Source organism: Miniopterus natalensis, chromosome 3 (assembly GCF_054644295.1).
Source record: "Miniopterus natalensis isolate mMinNat1 chromosome 3, mMinNat1.hap1, whole genome shotgun sequence".
Lineage (NCBI taxonomy): Eukaryota > Metazoa > Chordata > Mammalia > Chiroptera > Miniopteridae > Miniopterus > Miniopterus natalensis.
This window is the reverse complement of record NC_142083.1, coordinates 32509447-32533048: the sequence shown is the minus strand read 5'-3', so window position 1 is coordinate 32533048 and position 23602 is coordinate 32509447. Positions and strand designations below refer to the sequence as shown.

General features: G+C 38.2%; 1 protein-coding gene across 1 annotated transcript in view; it reads left to right on the top strand.

Moving 5' to 3' along the window:
- The window catches only part of ADAMTS6 (ADAM metallopeptidase with thrombospondin type 1 motif 6), a 207166-nt gene that overhangs the window by 14583 nt on the left and 168981 nt on the right, over positions 1-23602 (top strand). The window contains exons 4-7 of the mRNA XM_016198764.2: positions 4783-4951; positions 9422-9630; positions 10138-10221; positions 10738-10883. Coding sequence (XP_016054250.1) covers positions 4783-4951; positions 9422-9630; positions 10138-10221; positions 10738-10883 — 608 coding nt within the window. The remainder of the gene's footprint in view (positions 1-4782; positions 4952-9421; positions 9631-10137; positions 10222-10737; positions 10884-23602) is intronic.

Here is a 23602-nt window from a genome sequence, read left to right as displayed (position 1 = left end):
GTGGATGGGACATTTGTGGTTGTAGTAGTTTGTAGGAAGGTTGCCATGTTGTTTTATTGGAACAGAAGATGGAAAAATGAGGTGTTAGGGGATTAAGAAGAGAGGAGAAAGTATGAAATATTTATCCAGGAGAGTGGGATACTGAAATAAACCAGAGAAACATAGTATAATTGCCATGAAGCGTTAAGGACACAGTTGAGATTGTGATGATGAAGTTAAAGTGAGACCAGTTGGCATCTTGATGTGCTTTCCTCTGGCTAAATGAAGCAGCAAGGGTGTAGGCCCAGAGTAGCAAAGTTGAATTTAATTAGAGTTGCAGTTTAGCCAAGTAAATTCCATGAAGGGAGAAAAGGGCAAGGGAATCGAAGGTGGAATTGAAGCTGGGTCGGGAGGGGAGTGAGGGAGGGCAATGAAAAGATCAGTGTGTTCTACTGGGCATAAAAGGGCTGTCTTGTGGAGTTGAGATACTTGAGAGGCAGTACTGGAGAGACAGAAGAATGGAATACTTGAAATTGAGACCATGGCAAGGTTGCAAATATTGATAATGCTGAAGTCTAGGTTTTGACTGTGAGTATGAGTATCTAAGGTAAGGTGGAGGACAATATATTTGAAAAAAAGGAGGCCAAGAATTGAGAACGCAGGTATTGAAGAGAGCATATATGTCAGTACTTCTAATCCTGGGGTTTGTGGATAAAATTCAAGGGGTTTGTGACCTGGAATGGGGACAAATTACATCTTTTTTTTTTTTACGAATTCTTGAATGAATCTAGCATTTCCTTCTATTATGTATGTCGCTAACAAACCACAGCAGTACCTGGGACTTTGTCCCCAGTAGAAATTATATTTTCATATCAATTTTTCAGGTTCTTCAAAATATTATTTATGTTAACCACTATTGTGAAATTCTATTAATTATTAGATCTACTGCAGATCTTAAAGTTTTATAAAAGCCGTGTGTGTTACTATTACATTTAAAAATATTTTGATACCTGTATTTCACTGCAATTTATTTTATTTATAATCCTATATATTTTTTCTGCAATTAAAATATTCTGAGAAGTGATTCCTGGGCTTCATCCCTAGGTTTTCAAAGGGATCCAGGGCATGTGCACTCTCTCTCTCACACACACATACACACATTTTAAGATATAAGAAGACATTGGCTTCAATTACTTTAGGAATAGCATTGCAGAGAGTGACAGTGATCCAGAAGCTAAAGTGCTTAAAGAATGAAGAAGGTGACTGTGAGTCAGTAGATAACTGCTGCTAGCAGAGGGAGGAGGTGATGGCTTGAGATTCAAAGCTGGTGGGTTTTGGTTGGTTGGTTGGGTTATTTTGGAGGAGGGAGAGGGAGAATTGGTTGGAAATGGCAATGAGTCACAAGGACACATACCCCGCTTGCAAGTCCAATAGGAGGCATGTAGGAGAGAAAGCAGCACCATTCTAGAGGATTACAAGGAGGAGTGTCATTGAGGGAAACTCAGGTTTTCATTTGAGCCAGATGAAGTGAACATTCACAGATGAGGCTGAGGGTTTAGGAAATTTTGTTGATAACTGACCTGGAGTTTCAGAGGGCATGGTAGAAATGGTTTAAATGGTGAAGGGAGTGAGTAGCCGATGCAGTCTGAAAACATGATGTGTATAACCATATGCGAAATAGAATCCAAGGGATGGGTCTGGTCTTCTTGTAAGGACTGGTATGGCAGAGAAAGGGGACACGAGGGGATTAATCCTGGTGGTCCTGATGCCTCAATGTAGAGGTGGGTGGGATGCTGAGGGAAGTGAGAGCAGGGCTCTTGCTAGGCATGCACAGATTCCTGGGAGTCCGCTTAACTCAGCTCCTCCATTGTCAGGCCTCCAGCACCTTTCTGATTTCATATTTATTTCCCCCTTCTCTCCAGCGACAGTAGTTCTTTGCTGTTTCTCAAACAGTGCACGCATGCTCCTACCCTATTGTCATGCAAAGGCAATGACCACACGGTCTGGTCTGCCTTTCCCCAAGATACCTGTTTAGCTTGCTCCTTTCTATGGTCTCAGTTTCAAGTATTCCATTCTTCTATCTTTCCAGTGCAGCCACTGATCCTTTTCATTGCCCACCCAATTCATGTCCTCACTTCCCTCCCAACCCAGCTTCAATTCCACCTTCAATTCCCTTGCCCTTTTCTCCATGGAATTTATTTGGCTAAACTACAACTCTGATCATTTTGCTCACATTTCTGTTCAAATGCCCCTTTATTAGAGAGGATGACCCTGACCATCCTAAATAGTTTGTGTAATTCCCTCACTTCTAATTTCTCTCTATTCTCTTACACTGCTTTATTTTTCATGTTCACATTTATCACTACCTGATTGATCACTTATTTATCTAATGAATGAATTACTTTTTCTAGCTCCTCCCACCAGAATGTAAGCTCCGTGATACTTTGTTTTGTTCATTACTGTATCCCCAGCATCTAGAACAGTACCTGCCGTGTGATAGGCATTCAAAACATAGTTGGTGAATGAATAAATAAAGTCAGAAATAACCCTGAGGATAAGGAATTATAGTATAGTGGCTAAGAGTCTGTCTCCATAGTCAGTCAAGTGAGTTTGTTACTTAACTTTGCTCAGTCTCGGTTTTTCACCTGCACAGAGGAGCTGATAGTAGTACTCACTTTAAAGAGCTATTAAGATGAAATAAGATAATATGTGTGAACATCTTATAGAGTACCTAATGCATAAAATCTCTGGATTTTCTTCCACAGTCTTTCCATTCTTGAAATTAGAGATTGTATCTACTTACAAGGCTTGTGACTCTATTTTCCCAGCAACCTGAGTTTCCTGTCTTGAGTGACTTGCCCACAGTCCAGCGTGACTTTAGTGCTCTTCCCTTTCGGGGTGGTACTCTGGACCCCCCTTCCTGCCCTTTCCTCTTACCAAGACTTCTCATACATTCCTTCCTTCCTGCAGGAACTGTAATTACTTCCTGGGAAAGTCATTCATGCTCAGGTATTAGTGTTCGTTAATGGCAGATTATGTTAGTCCTATCAGTATGTGCATTTCATTTAGAGACTGATATCTTTCCAGTAAGGCAAACAATGGTGAAAATAATATGAAGTGACTAAGGACTGCATATTTTTGTTTGTTTTTTACATTTCTTAGCTCCTTTCCGTATAGGTGGCCCCCACCTTCCTCTCTAAGTTAGAGCAGCTCTGGTTTTGTCGTATCTTTCTTTCCAAGCGTATGATGCGCAACGTGAATTTCTCTAAACGGCATCATAGAGCCTTAGATTCAAAGGGGCTTCAGAGATGATCTGGACCAGAGGCTTTCAACTTTTTTCTTTTTAAAGAAGCAAAACCCTTTCCTCAAATTAAATGTTATGTGGAAACTTAATATATAGATTAATTAAAGCACAGCTGATTCCTAAGCCGGTGGATCCAAGCCCTGTAGGTCTCTCTTTGTTGTCTGGGGCGGTCCCCTGAGGGCTCTTCCCTGGAACCCTTAGGGCTCCCCAGAGTGCTGTTTTAAAACCACCAATTTACACCAACCCTTTCATTTTCCAGCTGAGGAAATACCGAAGCGTTTGTGTTTTATCCAGTGTTACAGGGTAAATTAGTGGGATTAAGAGCAGTCCTCACAGGTGCCACACTTAGGAAAATACTGTTAGACAAGGATGCAAGTTCTTATTTCTGATGCAGATAACTTTTACTCTCTTATTTCTTTTCATCAGCAAATTTGTATTTGGTGTACCTAGTACACGTGGGGCACTTTCTGTGGCTGTAACTGACACAAAGAAATAGGACACATAACCCTTTGTCTTAAGAAAGCAACTAGTATACTTGGGAGGATAAAACATGCAGTTGAAAAGTTATACCAAATTTAAAGATAGCTTCAAGAGTTGAGATGTAGCAAAGAAGTGTGGAATTAATTAAAAATAAATAATAAGCCCTATTGGAGCTCAGGGGACTGGTGAAGCTACTCCAGTTGGGCTAGAGACATTTTTAAAGAGGAGCTATGACTGAGCTGAGTAGGACTTGGTTCAATAAGTAGGTATACGGCAATTAATACTGTGGATAAGAGCGGAGTTTTGGGTGCATTCCAGCTCTTCTTCACTTACCTCTGTATAATATTGGGCAAGCTCTTAACCTCTGAGCCTGTCACTTCATCAGCAAAATAGGGATATATGGCAGGTGTATTAATTAAGGACATATTAATTGGTGTAACATAAACCTTAAAATGTCAGTTATCACAATAAAGGTTTGTTGTGTTCAGCGTCTATGTTGAACAGCTTTCCATGAGGTCTCTCAGGAACCCAGGTTCCTCCTCTTTTGGTTTCCACCTTCCCTAGGTTTTGGGGGTTTTTTTTCCAGAGAGAATTCCATTGGGGAGGTTTTCATGGCCTGGGCCTGAAGGTGATGTATAGCACTGCCCATTTTCTGTTGGCCAAAGCTCAATTACAAAGCTATACCTAAACACAGAGGAAATAGTTAAGTGCACAACTTGGAAAGGAAATATATCTTAGTGAGCACAAAGAGGTCTCTGCTGCTTCATGAGTTGTTAGGAAGATTGGAGGAAATAATGTATGTATCATGTTTAGTACAGAGCATAGCACATAGAGGTATTCAAACATCCTTTTTAAAGAAAAGGAAAATTTTTATAATATTTACTTAAGTACAATTGACTAAATTTTTACTAACATGTTTTTTTACTGTTTCAAAGAGGTATCAGTTTATTTTTAACTTTTGGTAATGATGATATTCAAATGATTCTTCTTGGCAAATTCTTTGTTTCTTTTTCTTTCAGCATGGTGTTATTGCAACAGAAGATGAAGAATATTTTATTGAACCATTAAAGAACACCACAGAGGATTCCAAACATTTTAGTTATGAAAATGGCCATCCCCATGTTATTTACAAAAAGTCTACCCTTCAGCAACGGCATATGTACGATCACTCTCACTGCGGGGTCTCGGGTGAGTGAGCGAGCATGTGGTTTTTAAAGAACTTATCGTATTGTGTTGTATTGCCACTCTCTTCTGGCATGTATGGTAAGGTTAATAATAAAAGTAAATAAGAATTTGAGTAATTAGAATGATAATGTCCAGAGTCCTCTTTAAAAAAGGTCATCTATCAATAGTTTTAAGTCAGTCTTGGAATCTCTCTGAAATATAAGTGTGTAAAATTTTGATTTTTTTTCTTTGAAGGGGAAAGAAACTGACCTTATTTTATCTAGGTGGTAGTTATAGTTCTCATGCATAGCACTTGGTGCTGTTTGCTCAGCCTGATATTTTTATGCTAGTGACAGGAATCTAGACACTTGAATAAGACTTGAGGAGTTTTAAGGTGGTATTAGAAAATAGTGATAGTTGGGGTACTATAGAAAAATATAGAAGGGGCAACAAACCTAAACTTCAGTGGTCAAAAACGGCATCATGGAGAAAGTGACTTCTAAGCTGAGGCCTAAGGGATAAGGCAGGGTAGCTGGGCAAAGGTAGAGGGAGCAGTGGGTAGTGTGCCCTATAGAGGAAACAGCAGTTACAAAGGTTCTGAACCTAATGAGAGAATGTCAGGTTCCAGGAACTGACAGTTCATATAACTGGATGTTAGAATGTGGGCTGGGGAAATAGGGGTGAGATTCATAGTGGTTGGAGGAGTGGTTGTGAGTGATGAAACTGGAGAAATAAGAAGGCGCCAAGTCAAATCACAAAGGCCTTATAAACCATGTCAAGGAGTTTGTTTATCCTAAGTGTGCTAGAAAGCCACTGAAAGGTTTTATGCAGCAGGAATCACATGATCAGATTTGAGGTTCAGAACGATTACTCCAGCAGCCATCTGGAGACTGAATTAAAGAAGAGCAAGACTAGAGGTAGGGAATTAGGAGGCTGTCCAGTCTAAAGGTTAGAAAACATAGAGAAACAGAGGACATTGCATAGCATAGTAGGAAAAACATGGGCTTTGGCGTAGCTTTGGACACATTACCCAACCTCTCTGAGTACTCCTCTCAGCACACATTAGTTACTCAGTTAAATTACAGCCATCAGTATTGGGGTGACTGTTTCTAGCATTTAAAGAGCTACTATATATATATTTTAAAGATTAGGGTTCTGTGTAGTTATAGTAGCTGAGACTAGGGGCAGAGTATTTCGGAGGCAGATTTCAGCTTAATACAGAGAAGAGTTCACCTACAAGTAAATTTAGCGACAAATGGGATAGGTTCAACAGGTAGGTTTGTAAAAAACCGAGGAGATTGCCTTGCAATTGGCGAGTGCATCACCCTTTTGTTTCCTCTTAGTGTCCTCCATGGGCTCCTTGTCTTCTGCTTCAAGCATAAGTGTTCTTTAAAGTTCTTCCCTCAACTGACTACTCTTATTCCACACCCTCTCTTCTTGAGTAATCTGGGAGGCTTTTAATTCTGGGAGATCGTTGCTAGTCAAGAATACTTGGTACTAGAAAAAGGCCACTTAAAAGTGAATCCACTTGGGGCATGAAATAATATTTCATAGTAAATAATAATAATAATAATAAAAAGATTTAATTGGTCTTTGTATTGAGTAATGAATCTAAATATTATGGAAGTAGTTTATTTTATTTTATATTTAACAAAAGTTAGGCTCTAAGTACAGCTATACATAAGCTCTAAAAATGAGGATTTGAATATTTAGTTATTTACTGTGATATAATTTCTTTATATTCAGATTATCCTGTTTTGAAGTACCTTTCTCATTAACTGGTCTTACTCAGGCAGATCCTTAGTTTTCAGTGGTTTAGGCATGAGTCAAATTGCCATCATAAAATTGTGCAGTTTTCTGGGGAAGATTTTCTTCTACAGTCCTCCCTGCATTATTGAGAATATTTCCTAAGCGGTCCTTGCCTTTAATCTGTTCCACTTACTAGCCATTTCTACTACCCCTAACACTAACTGATTTAGGTCAGACCCTCATTGTCTCTTGCTTAGACCACAGTGATGACTCTCTAACTGGTCTTCCTGCCTCCAGCTTTGTCGGCCTATGTTTAACCGAGTCTGTCTCCTAGATCTGGCTGCATTGCATACCTTCAAATACTTCACTGGCTTCCCAATAGTGGGCATATGGTGGTAGCTCCCTAAATTCTGTGGGAATGTCATTAGATGTTATTGGGGGAAAAAGTGTTTTGTGTTAACTAAGTTTAGGAAACATTTGGTTAAGGACCACTGATCCTAACTGTGATACTATTTCAACAGCTTAGTTCAGGTGAGATGTGAATTTATAGGCATACACTACCAGTTAACCTGTTATCGGGAATCCACGTTTATATCAAACTATAAGACATAAAAAACCCTATTGACAGTGGGTATACTTACCTCGTATTTGGATATGGATATTTCTATTCTAATTAGATTTAAGCTTTCAATTTAAAAGTTTTTGTGAAAGTAACATCTATTTCTTGTAGAAAATTTAGAGAAATATAGGACAAAAAGAAGAAAAGGTTACTTTTATACTGCCACCCAGAGATAACTGAATGTTCTTATAGTCCATTGTATGGGTATTATGTTTCTATACCTGCATTATCTACTTATGTATTTATTAAGTAAATATTAGCTTAGCATGTATGTGCCAGGCTATTCAAGGTGGTGGGGATGCAGCTTTAAATAAAGCAGGAAGATCCCCTGCACCCATGAAGCTTGTGTTCTAGTGAGGAGAGACAGTTAACTAAGTAAGCAATCAAATAAACAGGTGAATAAATACATGGCCGGTTGTCAAGAAGCAATAAGTGCTAGAAATGAAAAATAAAGGTTAATGAGATAATCTCGAATGGCTGTTTATATTAAAAATATCTTGCAGTTGATCAAATGCTTACAATTTTAGTTGAGATGGCAAAAAGATCCATGTATTTGGTTTTGAGGAAAAGTTCTTTATCGTATGGTTCACCAGCTTGGTTGCTTGCTTTCCATAAGCCAGCAAAGGAAAGACCCTAGTGAGAGAGATGCCACAGTATTACTTAATGTAATTATGGACAGTGCTCATATGCATGTAAGCGTGCACATGTGATCATCTTTGTGGTGTTCTGTTGGTGAGCAGCAAGCCCCAGGCCCTGCCAATACTGAAGGGGGGAGGAGATCACCAAAGGTGTGGGCATTAGGAAGCAGAGGTCCTGGGCGCCACCTTAAGAGTTTGCCTGCCACAACTGGACATGGGGGGACGTGCACTGGCTTACTGTTGAAATAAGAAGCTGTAACCTCTGCCTCTCTTTAACATTTAGGAATAAAGACACTAACTTAATGAGTTGTAAAAATATTTCACAAGTTCTTCTCATGGTCATACTCATTTTATTTCTTTCCCCCCCCTTTATCTTTATTGTTGAAAGTATCACAGGTGTCCCCTCTCTTTACCCCCCCCATTGATCCAAATTTATAACTTCTCCCAAAGTAATTTTTAAAAGCAAAGGCTAAAGAAGTTAGAAAAATAAAGTGCCACTTTCTGTCAAGTATATAAATTAATCTAATTTTACTTCACCGTTTTTCAGTAAGTGGGGTTTGAAAGATTTTCTGTTCAATGTAAGGAAATATAAGTGAGTTGTGCAGAGGACCTGTACCTGCTCAAGTTTTTTAAGTGAAGATGAATATAAATGAGGCAAGTATTTACAAAGGACTTAGCACTAAAAGGCTTCCTGTGACCTGAAGAACCGAGTGTCTAGAAAACCGTGGGGAAACCACAGTCTGCACTGAAATGTAGTGCAGAGCGAGTCACGCTGGACTCATTCTAATACCCTTTACCTCCAGGTTTTGGAAAAGGAATACTTTGTGTGCTCTGTCAGTAGACGTAGTTGTGGACCACAAAATAAAGTGAAAAAAATCATTCACAGCTTTTTAGAATTGAGACAGCTTAGAGCAGAATTGCTCTAATTAAGATCGTTTAATAAAAGCATCTTACTTTAAAAATAAATGCTCATCTTAGGAATAGATTTTTGCAACATTAATGTTCATCAGAACTGTCTTAGGCTGTTTAGAAAGTTAATGCTCTAGTTGCTTTTTAAACCACTTTAAAAGATTTGTTAAAAACACATTTTAAATTTAAAAGTATTATGATGTAATCACTTGCTGGAATAATGTGAAATGATTATTTGAAAATTGCTTTTTGTTAAGTAATTCATTAGATTTATCTTGTTTTGTTTTCAAGAACAGTTGAATAGTCATAATAAAAGATTGGTTTTTATTAAGTAATTCATTAGATTTATTTTGTTTCCACGGGCAGCTGAATGTTTAATGTTTTTCAGATGATAGAATTATTTTGACAATTTTAAAGAGCATAATTTTCTAACTACTGCATTTTCTCATGCCCTCCCCTCACTTTGAAAAATCTTAATACTTTAGAGAATTTATGAGAAGCATGCCTCAACGGAAGACCTATAAATAAATAAACGTAATTAATGAACCTGTCTGAACTAGTTGATTGTTTCTGTTGTAGACCTCGTAAGTGGCAAGCCTTGGTGGCTGAATGACACATCTGCTTTTCCTTCTGCACTTCCGATGAATGGCACACACCCGCCCCACAGGCAGAAGAGATCAGTAAGCACGGAGCGCTTCGTGGAGACGCTGGTCGTGGCGGACAAAATGATGGTGGCCTACCATGGCCGCAAAGACATCGAGCATTACATTTTGAGTGTGATGAATATTGTAAGTTTGATCCCTCTATATGATACTTTAACTTAATAGTTTGTTGTGGTTTTTGACTAAGGTCATTGATTTTTATTGGGAAATAATGATTTAAGAATTTATTCATCTAAAATGAGAAGGACTTGACCTACTAACGTTTCAGTTTTATAGAAAATACATTTAAAGGCGATCTTATTGTTTATTTTCAGATAATACGACCCTTTGAATAGGTCGTGTTAAATCTTGCTTAAGAGGTTTTCTTTAACTTGAAACCAACTCATCCTCCTAATTACTATGTTGTTGATCTTCTTTAGGAGAAAATATTTCTTGAGGTTGACTTGTAAAATAGGCCTTTTACCGAGGCATCTTGAGGGAAGTGTTCTTAGTGACATGGGATGAAAGAAAACATTTTTATATACACTGTGGTTAAATTCATGAAAAATCATTTTGCCACTCTATAAAAAAAAATACTGATCACCCTATGATTTTTGTCTGACTTTGTGTCTTTTCTTATTTTCTGGAGGTCAGGTTGCCAAACTTTACCGTGATTCCAGCCTAGGAAACGTTGTGAATATCATAGTGGCCCGCTTAATTGTTCTCACGGATGATCAGGTAAGAATGAATTAGTTTATAAATCTAGAATCTTAACAGACAGGCAATAGGATTATGTATTATAATATAATATATTTTATTATTATTCCTCTTAGGAAGTTCTAGTTGAATATGATTTTGGGCACTATGCACTTAGTATTTTAAGCAAATTTTAAATACTAGTTTACAAGAATATGCCTCTTATGCCATGTTAAAGCTATATATGTATATAGCTGTATGTTTCAGTGTAAAAGTGAACATTTGCATGACAGACCTTCTAATAGTGGTTTTGGTTGATTTTTTCTGCTGATAATCACACATATTCACATTATCATTAAAGCTGGAACTGGAAAGAATGTTTGTTGAATAGTACACTAAATTAGCTCTCGGTCAGATATTACAGAGATAAAAATTGGCAAGAGAGTATTCCTAGAAACCACTGCTGCTAATTATAGCCCCACTTTAGTCTTCAAAAGTTTTAACAACTGACCTTAGTAATTTGTTTGGAACATTTCTGGTATGCATGTTGTATTGCAGCCAAACTTGGAGATAAACCACCATGCAGACAAGTCCCTCGATAGCTTCTGTAAATGGCAGAAATCCATTCTCTCCCACCAAAGTGATGGAAACATCATTCCAGAAAATGGGATTGCCCACCATGATAATGCTGTCCTTATTACGAGGTATGGTTTGTTGCAAGTATTTTACCTTTGATTGTTGTGTTTGATATTGTAACTATATTTGGCTCTATCTAAAGCCTCATTTAGGTAATGAGTATAGAGAAAGTAAAATGGTAATTTATTATTCACTACTAAGAAAGAATATATTACACTTACTGTGTTTGCATCAAATGAACCAAATAAGAAAAAAAGATTTAATTGAGGTAGAAATTTAATAAATATCTTACCTTCTACTAAGGTCTGTTCATAAGGTTTAATTGGAAGCACATATATACTTTGTTAATTGAACCAAATACATACAATGCAAGATTTTTAAAAGTATGCAAAAAAGCATATTTAAAAAGTAAAAATGTTATCACTCTTGGTTATAAAATATATTAATGATTCTCACCTCCAAATGTTAAAAGGGAGGGCATCGGTGGTTGCACAGTATACTTAGATAAATGTTTATTTAATTAAAAATAGTTTAGTTAAGAGATATGAATATAAAGAAGCAGCTTTATTATACTGTATGTTGAATAGCTTGTCTCTCAGGCAAACATTATTTGATGACAACCCAAAGAGTGCAAATATTTCTTTCCAGTTTTACAAAACTGTATTACTCCTGTTTTATTCCTTCCTTTCCAACAACTCTGTAAAGTAGATATTAGTATTTTTGCCATGTAAGAAATGAGGAAACTGGTTCAGAATACCAAAGTTGCTCAAGATCGCTCAGCTAATAAGTGAAAAACCAGGACTCAGACCCTGGAGTTTCTGTCTTTTTTGATTCTATTATGCTGTCTTTGTTTTTTTATACTCTAGTTATGATTGGTTAGAAATACGCTTAAATCATTTTAAGATAAGTTTGTCTTTTGACCGCTTATCAGCATTTAAAATGCAGAACGATAAGTACTAACAAAACAATAAACAAAGTAGAAGCATTATTCCATCTTAGCTAAATGCAATAGCATTTGTTATTTTGATGATTTCTTGTAATTTGCAAGGCAGTATTTCACTTATACGTCACCTGGGGTGTGCTCATGGCTACATTAGACTCTGTGGAGGGTGTATCAAGTATATGGCATTAGACCCTTTAGACCCAGAATCCTGAGTGAATTTAGCTTAAAACAAAATAATTTCTCTTAGAGTTGTAGAGTTAAAGTTCTTGTGTTTATTTTATTTTTTTACAGTTAAACTTACTTTAATTGCCTTCATCTACCTAACTTTGTAAACCGGAAAATTTTGTTTATGACATGCTTGCTGATTAAAAACAAAATTGTACAGTTCTATATTCACATGTGTTGACACGTCAGTCTGATAAATTCTGCAATTCCGCAGAGTCTTGTGGTTTGGAATGATTCCCAAATATTTTTGAGGAGTTAAAAATATACTAGAAATTGTACAAATATAGAAACCTTTGTGTAAAAATATATATGGATATCATTAGCGTCAATGAAATTACTAGAGGAAAATGTCTATTATGTATGGTTAAGAAAATGATCACAGATATTTACATTGGCTTCTGTGTTTATATTTAGAAAGCCCTACCTCTGCCCAAAGGCAATACCCAGTAGGCTCTTGATGCTCCACATTTTTCTTATTGTGTCTGCATCAGAGTTTTAACTTTTGCATCAAGTGACAGAAGTTACACCAACAGTGCACGTTTATAAGTACTGGAGTAGTGACATGCACCTGGGCGATAGCGGCTCTTTCTCGCACTGGCTGCATGTGACTGGCTGGCTTGTTACTCTGGGTTGGCCCAGGTATTTTTTCATCCTCTGCAGAGCTCTTGGCTTCAGTAAGAGCTTTTAGTGCTGTTTCGATGTCTGAGAGTTGAATACAAAATTTTCTTTGTTAACTTGTCTTCTGATGGTCAGAGGAGCACTAGAACTGATCTCGGGATTTAATAGGACAGTATTTAAAGAGTTCCTATCTCATGTCATTTTATATGGGCTATGTAATGGAGGTTAGAAAAATGCCTCTTTGGGGCAGCATAGAGTGCCCTTTGAATTGTTACTCAAGTTTCAAAGTAACCGTTAGCTTATTTAAAAGCCTACAAATAATTCTGAATTATTAGGGCCACAGACAGACTTATCCAAAGGAGATGGCTATGATCTCTAGTATTTGGGGATTTTTGTTGTTGTTGTTGGGGGGGGGGTTACCAGTGCTTGAGTCTCCTTTATAAATTTTTGATTTGTGAAATTGAATATACGTTTAAATCATACTACTTTTAGTAAAAATAATTATGAGAATTCCACAGGTGATTTTATAGTAATGTTGAAAACTGTTTCAAATAACTCACTTATTAATATGTTCAGGGTTAGGACTCCACCATTTAGAGGTATGATCGTGATTTATGTTGGCTTGAAATGTGGGCTCACTAGGGAGAAGGTATAATGTGTTTATTGGGAATTCCAGAGAAAAATTGATGGGTATGTTTATCTCCACTAGGCCTAATTTTGTCCTAGGGATTTAAATGTTTTAAGCAGAAAGCCATTTGGAACCATAGTTACTAAGGTAATAATACTAGTTGCTTTTGAAAAAAGTATAAAAACTCAAAATGTTATCTCCTCTTAGCAATTGACATTTCATTGTTTTATTTTACTGACATAAATGTAAAATAAACTGCTCTACAAAGCTATCAGATTACTGTGATTAAACAGAAATAAAATTAAGTAAAAAGAATTTTGTTTACATGGTATAAAAAATATTGAATTAACACCAAAGAGCATATTAAAACTATATATACATATATTTTAATTTTATATACATTTATGTTTATTTTTATAAATAAGTACATTTATAGAATATAGTGTTATATATCAGATAACTTTATCTAATCTTTTTAAAATAATTGAGATATAATTGACAAATAAAATTGTATATATTTAAAGTATACAACATGATGATTTGATATACATGTGTATTTTGAGCTGATTACCATAATCAAAGTTAATTAACACATTTATCACCTCATGGTTACCTGTTTCTTATTTCTTTTTTGGGGTGAGAATGCTCAACATGTACTATTTTAGCAAAGTTCAAGTATACATACAGAATTATTAACTATAGTCACGCTATACAGTAGATCCTCAGAATTTATTTGTCCTATAGCTAAAGGTTGTACCCTTTTACTAACATTTCCCCCACCCCCAATCCTGGGCAACTACCATTCTATTCTTGGTTTCTATGAGTTCAATTCCTCTTTAAAGATTCCACATATAAATGAGATTATACAGTATTTCATTTGCTCTCTCTGGTGTATTTCACTCAGCATAATGCCCTCCTGGGTCATCCATGTTGCTGCAATAATAAGACTTTCTTCTAGTTATGACTGAATAATATTTGTGTGTGTGTGTGTCTGTAGTGTGTGTATACCTGTATCTATATCATATTTTCTTTTTTTTTTTTAGAGGTAGCTTACCACAAATATAGTTTTATTTAAATTTTATTTTTTAATTACAGTTTACATTCAATATTATTTTATATTAATTTCAGGTGTACAGCATGCTCGTTAGACAATGATATATATACTTTACAAAGTGGTCCCCACAATATTTCAAGTACCCACCTGGCATTGTACATAGTTATTACAGTATTATTGACTATATTCCCTATGCTGTACTTTACATCCCCAGGACTATTTTGTGACTACCAATTTGGAGTTCTTAATCCCTTCACCTTTTTCACCCAGTCTCCTAAACCCTCCCCTTCTGGCAGCCATCTGTCTGTTCGCTGTATTTATAAGTCTTTTTTGTTTGTTTGTTTATTTTCTTTATTTCCCACATAATGGTGAAATCATATGGTATTTGTCTTTCTCTGACTGGCTTATTTCACTTAGCATTGTACATCCATGCTGTAACAAATGGTAGGATTCCATTCCTTTTTTAGGGCAGAGTAGTATTCCACAAATGTACCACAACTTTTTATTCACTCATCTGTTGATAGTACTTGGGTGGCTTCCATAGCTTGGCTATTGTAAACAACGCTGCAGTGACATAGTGGTGCATATATTCTTTAATTAGTGTTTTGGATTTTTAAAATATATACCCAGAAGTGGAATTGCTGGGCCACAAGTATACCACATCTTCTCTATCCATTCATCTGCTGATGGACACTTAGGTTGCTTCCATAGCTTGGCTGTGGTGAATAGTGTTGCAATGAACTTGGAAGTGCAGACATCTCTTTGAGGTACTAATTTCCTGATTTCACTTTCTTTGGATCTATTACCCATAAGTGGGATTGCTAAGTCATATGGTATTTCTACTTTTAAATTTTTGAGGAAACTCAAAACTGCCAGCAGGGTAGTCTCCATGCAGCTTCATCAACTGAGGTTAACATTGGAACATTGCAGGGATGCTTACTGGCTCAGGCTGCAGTTGTTTGCAGCAGCAGTGAAGGATGCTGTGGACCACCTGACCTCTTTCTCCCCCATGGGGCATGCTGTGGGGGAGGAGAGTCCTCTTGGTGCCAGGTTCAGCTTGCAGGCACCTGTGGAGCAGTGCTGGAGCCAGGGACTGGAGTGCCAGTGCCCACAGTGTGACAGCAGCTCCAGGGTCTGGTGCACTGGTTACCCTGCAGTGATGATGTGTGAAGGGCAAGTATGTGCAGAGTGGCTATGAAGACAGAGTCTGAAGCATGGGCATTCACAGAGCAACAGTGGCACTTGAGTTCAGGGTGCTGGCTACTCTGCAGTGCTGTGGCTCTGTGGGATGTGGGCATGGGTGGAGCAGCCACAAGGCTGGAGTCTAGAGCATGGGTGAGTGCAGGGCAGCCCTGGAGCCGGGGTTTGGAATATGGGAGCCGGTGGAGCTACTGTGGCTCTAGTTAGGTGTCCTCAGGTTTGGAAGGTGCTGGCAGCCCTAGTCCCAGGGCAGCACAACAGCAGCTCCTTCTAGGGGTGAGCAAAGCAGCATCTCCTTTCCCAGGTCTGCAGCAGTGATGGCTATTGGTTACCTTAGTGTGAAAGAAGCGTGTCCTCTGTGGAGCAGGCTGGTGGGGCCCGTGCCTACTGACTGCAGGGGTCCTCCCCTGCAACTGGGACGTTTGCAGCTGTCCTGAGGGTTGTTGAGGCCCTCAGACGCACAGGGTGCTGGGGCCCTCTGCAGAGCAGGCCACCAAGGACTGTGATGGTGCCCATCGTGTGGTTCCCATCCATTTTCTTTGTTCCTAGTTGTCTCGGACATCTCCACTAAGCCGGCCTCCCCAGTGACCCTTTCTGTGTATTTCCACTTTTTGCTCCATTATGTTGCTGTGGGCACTTAGTTGCTCTCAATATGTGGATAGGAGTCTAATTGTCTTTTGTCAGGAAATGAAGGTTGGTATCTTCTATTTCATCATCTTGCTGATGTCACTCTCCTAGCTTTATTGGTTCTTAACACCTTGCCATACCAAAGAGCAGTTCCATGTCACTTTCTAAAGTGATGTATGGATACTTCACTATGGTGTATCAACTAACTGACATCTTAGCTCTGAATACCAGTGCTATAGTGTATAAATTTGTGGGAATATGGCCATATGAAAAAAGTAAACATTAATGGTGGATTAATGAAACTGATCTTTCATTTTTGTGATGTTTTTAGGTACAATATCAGTAGTAGTAACATTGATTGCATATATAGACTAGATTTATTAAAATTATTTCATGATTATTAGTGTTTACCTAAATCAGCTTGCTAATAAATTTTTTATTTATTTATATTTTTAATTTATCTTTATTGTTGAAAGAATTACAGGTGTCCCATTTTTCCCCCATTTGACCCCCTCCACCTCACTCCCACCCTCCCCAGGCCTTCACAACACTATTGTCTGTGTCCACGGGTTATGCATATATGCATATAACTTCTTTGGTTAATCTCTTCCCACCTTCCACCCCCTTCCCTCTTCCCTCTGCCCTCTGAAATATGATTGTCTGTTGCATGCATCAATGTCTCTGGATCTATTAGTTTCTCAGATTCTTTTGTTCATTAGCTTCTTCTTAAAGAAGCCCTTCAACATTCCATGTAGTGCTGGTCTGGTGGTGATGAACTCCTTTAGCTTTTCCTTGTCTGAGAAGCTCTTTATCTCACCTTCAGTTCTAAATGATAGCTTTGCCAGGTAGAGTCATCTTGGTTGTAGGTTCTTGTTTTTCATCACTTTTAATATTTCTTGCCACTCCCTTCTGGCCTGCAAAGTTTCTGTTGAGAAATCACCTGACAGTTGTAGGGGTGCTCCCTTGTAGATAACTAACTGCTTTTCTCTTGCTGTTTTTAAGATTCTCTCTTTGTCTTTAACCTTTGGCATTTTAATTATGATGTGTCTTGGTATAGGCCTCTTTGGGTTCCTCTTGTTTGGGACCCTCTGTGCTTCCTGGACTTAAAGTCTGCTTCTTTCCCCAGGCAGGGGAAGTTTTCTGTATTATTTTTTCAAATAGGTTTTCAATTTCTTGCTCTTTCTTCTCCTTGTGGCACCCTAATAATACAAATGTTGGGCCTCTTGAGGTTGTCCCAGAGACCCCTTACACTGTGTCCATATTTCTGGATTCTTTTTTCTTTTTGCTCTTCTGGTTGGATGCTTTTTGTTTTCTCATGTTCCAAATTGCTGATTTGATTCTCAGCGTCTTCCACTCTACTGTTGATTCCTTGTAAATTATTCTTCATTGCAGTTCATGTAGCCTTCATTTCAAATTGATACTTTATTATGTTATCGATTTTCAAAGTTATTTCCCTAATAGTCTGCTTAAACATCCTTATAAACAAAATTCTGAAGTCTGTATCTGTTAGCTTGCTTGGATCTATTTCATTTATTTATTTATTTATTTAATATTTTTTAAAATTTTATATCTTTATTGATTTCAGAGAGAGGAAGAAAGAGAGACAGAAACATCAATGATGAGAGAGTCATTGATCGAGCCCACAACCCAGGCATGTGCCCTGACCGGGAATTGAACCCTGATCGCCCGGATCCTAGGTCGATGCTCAACCTCTGAGCCACGCCCGGCCGGGCAGATCTATTTCATTTAATTCCTCTTCTAGAGATTTCTTCTGTTCTTTCCTTTGTGACATGTTTCTTTGCCTCCACATTTTGGCTGCTTCCAGGTGTTTGTTTCTATGTATTGGGTAGAGCTGCTATGTCTCCTGGAATTTGTAGAGTGGCTTTGTGTAGTAGGTGTCTTGTAGGGTCCAGTGGCTCAGCCTCCCCAGTCACCTGAGCTGGGCCTGCTAGGTGCTCCCCTGTGTGGGCTGTGTGCTCTGTCCTGTTGTAGCTGAGCCTTGGTTGCTGTTGGCGTCCCTGGGAGGAATTGACCCCCAGGCCAATTGGCTGTGAGGACCAGCTGCAACTACAGCCAGAGAGCTGCTGTGCTGGAGACACCCCTAAGGAGCAGGATTTACTTCAGTGGAGCTTTGGTGTTCACCAAGTGCGCCCCTTGATTGTGTCACTTGTGGATGTGGTAGGGTTGTAATCCAGGATGGTTCAGTCTGACCACCAGGTGAACTGTCTCTGGGGCCTCCCGGGAGGTGCTAACTCAGCCTGTGCCAGTGCCTTGCCCAGAGCCACCCAGCATGAACTATGCAGCAAACCGTAGTTGGCTGCTACTTGTGCTGGGCTTGGAGGTGTCAGGAGAGGCCAAGCTATGAGCCAGTGCAGGCTGCCGCTAGTGCCAGGCCTGGGGCCGCTTATCAAGCCGTATGGGGCCCGCTGCTGCTTGTTTGAGAGATTTTAGGAAAGTCCTAAGCATGAGGCTCCAGAGGCCACTTGCACAGAAAAGCCCCTGGAAATGGCCTGGATGAGCTGCAGGTGGGGATGGGCGGGGCCTCTGGGAATCACGGGTCGGGGCCAAAGGTGGGAGTCAGGTGCTGGGGATTCAAACATGGCGCCTGCCTGCCGGCTGTGTGCGGGGAGGACTCGCCACAGGAGCCATGGCCTCCGCCAGCCCTTCTGCCCGGGAGGAAGCCGCCCTCCGCCTCTCGCCTGGATCTCAGGCAGGTTAGTTCCTCCCCGAGTGTCCCGGGTCCTTTCAGGCTGCTGCCCGGCGCTGGGCTCCGAGGGAGCGTCCGAGTGAGTCCGTGCCGGGCCCTTTAGAGGAGCTGCTGGGGCTCCCGCAGCCTCCGGGACCCTCAGGGACAGTCCCCGCTGGTTTCACAGCCCGGAGTTGTGGGGGCGTCTCTTCCCGGCCCTGGGGCCCTGGGCTGGGGCCTGCTGTGGGGTTGGCTCCCCTTTTCTCCTCGGGAAACCTCCGTGGCTGAGATTCCCTCCGGGTTTAACCCGCGGCACTGGGTGTGGGCCCGGGGCCGCGTCTCCGAGATTCAGCCCCGCCCCGCCTGCGTTTCCGCCCCTCCTCCCGGTCTCGGTGCTGCTTCAGCTCCCTGGTTGTGGGGCTTCTGTGCAGCCAGATGTCAGGAGGCTCTGGGTGACGGTGGTTCGGTATTTTAGTTGTGATTTCAATGTTGTTGTGGGAGGCGGCGGGTGTGGCTACTACCTACGCCGCCATCTTGTTCCACTAATAACTTTTTAAAAATAATGGAATGTGACACTATATAACTAGGTGAAGAAATGATTAGTATTTTTGTACTTGAAACTCTGGAAACAGAATTTAAGAAGGTAAAATGGGACACTGTGTACACACTTAAAAAGTTACTCTTGCTACAAAACTTTCAGATTATCCTTTGTACTGAGAAACTAAATAGCTATTTAGGAATAACAATTTACAATTTGACAGATTATTTTAAAATTATTTATATTTCCACAAGAACCCAGGAAATATCTGCCACAAATTGAAAGTCAAGCCAATTCCTAAATTTATTTTGTGCAAAATTATTAAAGAAATCCGCAGGCATTTAGGGAAATAAAGTGCGCTTTCACCAATGTTGAGCAATTAACATGAAAACGCTAATGCATACATTTCCTGGCTTTGTCTGCTGTCTAGCACTGGAACAGTGTTTTCTATCTTCATGATATTAATATATAACAGTATATAGTTCAGATAGGAATTATAACCTAAATTCTCTTTTTGTAACAGCTTTACAGACCATACAAATTACCCAAGTTAAAGTGCACGACTCAGTTGAAATTGGCGTATTCACAGAGCTGTGCAACCATCGCCTTGATTTTAGAGCATTTGCATCGTTCTCAAAGGAAGTCATCCCCATTCCTTTCGCCTTCCCCATCTTAGTCCCTGTTTTAGGCAATCACTAATCTACTTTTTGTCTCTATAGCTTTGCCTAATCTGGACTTTTTGTATGAATGGAATTATACATTATGCAGGCTTTTTTTGCCTGGCTTCTTTAATTTTGCACAGTGTTTTCACGGTTCATCCAGGCTGTAGCATGTACCAGAACTTCATTCATTTTATTAGCCTAAATTCTTGAAAATTCAAGATACAGATCTTTAAGACATTCTTCTGTTAATAGGATACCCTGCCATAATTATATTTCCTTTTAGTTTTTCACTAATGAAATACATAGGACCTATAACTACATCTCAAAATCCAGAAGCAAAAATTGCACACTAGGTCACATAATTTAGTCATTTAATTAAAATGAGCATATTTATCCTCTTAAGAGATCATGCACAACTATTTGCTTTGATGCTGCTGGATTTTAAAGGGATTAGAATTTCCAAAGTCAACTAATGTTTTCAGGTGGGAGATTAAAAATAGCTATAGAAATGGTTTCTTGCTAAAATTTGGTCTGTAATGTGTAGATTGAAACAAATTTTCTTGTTTTTTAAAGAATGTATCAGAATTATATATTGGCTTCATGATTATACATTAAAACAGAGGAAAGGGAAATTAAATGTGGTACATTAACATTTATTTGGTATTCATTTATGGTATTTTTTAATCCTTAAGGAAATGCCAGTTAAATTTTTTATGAACTATTACTAAGCTTTTAAGAATATGCTAGGTTTATAGGCCACAGAGGAATCTTGAATTCAGAATGTGGATGAATTGATTTCGGTATTTGGACACTGTGAAGCCTTTTTTATACTTTTACCACTCTGACTCTGTCATTCTTACCCATTCCCATCACCCTTCTTCCTTTTTTAGGTACTTTTCACTTGGTCACTGGCTCATTAATTTCTTAGATTTGTTCTAGATGTTTCTTTCCAATCTATGATTATGACAGAATTGGGTGACCATAATTTCTTGTGCTATCTAGGATACTTGTGAGAGTACCATTGACAGTGTTGTCTAGACAATAGGCACAAACTAGGACCATGTAAAACAGGATTATGATCATCTCAGGCATTACCTATTACAAATGGAGATAAGAAGATACTTTTCCCTCAGTGACTAAGGTTGACTAAATACATGCGATTAAGTAAATATCTTTGTACACACTTTGATTAGAATTGTACTTTGTTCGTAATGGGCATCATTAAATAGTTAAATCCAAGAAGGATATGTTGTAATAAACACTTAACTTCGAGGAATAAGTTTATTATTTATAATGGTTTTATGGATGTATTCATGCAGTTCCTTATTATGTGTAAAATATGTAAATGCTTTATAAATAATCATTATTACCTCACAATAACTTTATGAGATAAGTTCTGTTATCTCCATTTTATAGATAAGGAAACTGAGGTTCAGGGAAGTGAAATGATTGGCAAGATCACACAATAATTAGAAGACCAAGGATTTAAATCACGCAGGCTGTCTCCAGAGTTCCTTTAGAGGAATTATAAGGGTATTCAACAAAAATAATGTGCAGATACATTAATAATCTTGGTGACTGTGATAGACAGACTTCAAAGATGGCCCCCAATGATCTCTGCCTCCTGGTGTTCGTTACTTTGTGTAATCTACTGTTGAGTTTTGGTTGGATCTAGTAAACTGAACCCTTAACAATGCAGATTCTTCCCATCTATGAGCAAGGTATATCTCTTTATTTAGGTCTTTTTTAACTTTTCTCAGCAGTATTTTGTGGACTTTAGACCTTTTGTTATTTTTTGATGTTATTGTAAATGATATTGTTTTTAAATTTTCTTTTTATAATTGTTCATCACAAGTATATAAAAATACAATTGATATTCTATCCTGTTCCCTTGCTAAGTTCATTTATTAATTTTACTAGCTTTTATAAAGATTCCAATGGATTTTCTACAAAGATTACTATGTTTTCTGATGTTAAAGATAGTTTTCCTTTCTTCATTATGAATGATTTTAAAATTTTTCTTGCCTTATTTCACTGGCTAGAATGTCTAGTACATGGTGGAATAAAGGTGGTGATAGCAGACATCCTTGCCTTGTTCCTGATTGTAGTGGGAAAGCATTCCATCTTTCAACATTAAGTGTGATGCTTCTTTTAGGGTTTTTGTGGAGGCCTTTTATCAGGCTGACAAAGTTCTCTTCTATTCCTGGTTTGCTGAGTTTTTAAGAGGAATGGCTGTTGAATTTTGACAGATTTTTTTTCTGCATCTATTGAGATAACCATATGATTTTTCTTTTGTTAGTTTATTAATACAGTGAATTACATTGATTGATTTAGAATGTTATATCAACCTTTGCATTCTTGGGTTAAACTCAATTTGGTCATGATGTATTTCCTTTTAATATATAGTTAGAAATGATTTGCCAAAAGTTTGTTTATATATTTTTCAATCTGTATTTATGAGGGATATTGTTTTGTAGTTTTCTTACAATGTCTTTGTCTGGTTTTGGCGTTAGGGTAATGTTGATCTCACAGAATGAGTTGGAGAATATTTCTTCCTTTCCAACTTTCTGCAAAGGTTTATATAGAATCAGTATTATTCCTTCCACAAATGTTTTATAGAATTCACAAGTGGAGACATCTGGACCTGGAGTTTTCTTTGTGGGATGATTTTTAAGTACCAATTGAAACATTTAAATGCAAAATGTTTATTGCATTTATATAAAAAGTTAAAGATGAACATTTAGCTTTATACAATATCAAATAATCATTCTGAGGAGTATATTAATTATTCAAGTATTTATTCAATAGATATTTTGCATAGTAGAAAGTGGGCTTTGGAGGCATCTAAATCTTTTCCCACCTCACGTCTTTCATTGGTGACCTGGGGCCGAATAACAAAGCTCTCTGAGTTTGTAGGATGGTGTGGTGTTCTGATATGTGTGAGTACTTGGTACACATGATAGAGAGGGGCTAGGCACCTAGTAGAGAGCCATAGTAATAATTTGGAGCTATTATTAACTATATGTTAGACACAAACCAAGTTTTGAGACGACAAAGTGTAGTAGAATCGTAGACACAGCACCTAATTTTATATGGAGGAGAATTCAAGTATAATTTCATTCAGGGTATAATATTTGATCAGGGACTTGGAAGTTCAAGAGGATTTGGATAAATGATAGATAACCTGTTCAAGAAGGAGGCCCTGCATGTTCAATGACATAAAAAAAAATGTGAGAGGGAAAATGGCCTCCTTTCAGGATCTGAAAGCTCGTTATTTTTAGGGTACAAGTATGTCCGTGTTATGTAGTGCTAATCAGAAATATATGGGCATGGAAAATTTTTCAAGAAATAAAGTAAAGCAAGCAAATGAAGTTACATGGAGAAGAGTCCAAGCATAACTTCATAAAGCATTATTTCTATTATTTTTAAAAAATGAAGAAAACTAGTGAAAAAAGAAATTTAGCTTTTATTTTCTTTATATGAGGAATGACATTGAAGAAATTTAAGCATAATAGTGGCATGATCAGATTAAAAAATGTCCCTGGCAGGGGCGTGGAAGATAAATTGTGTGTGAATGAGTGCCTTGTGTGTGTGTGTGTGTGTGTG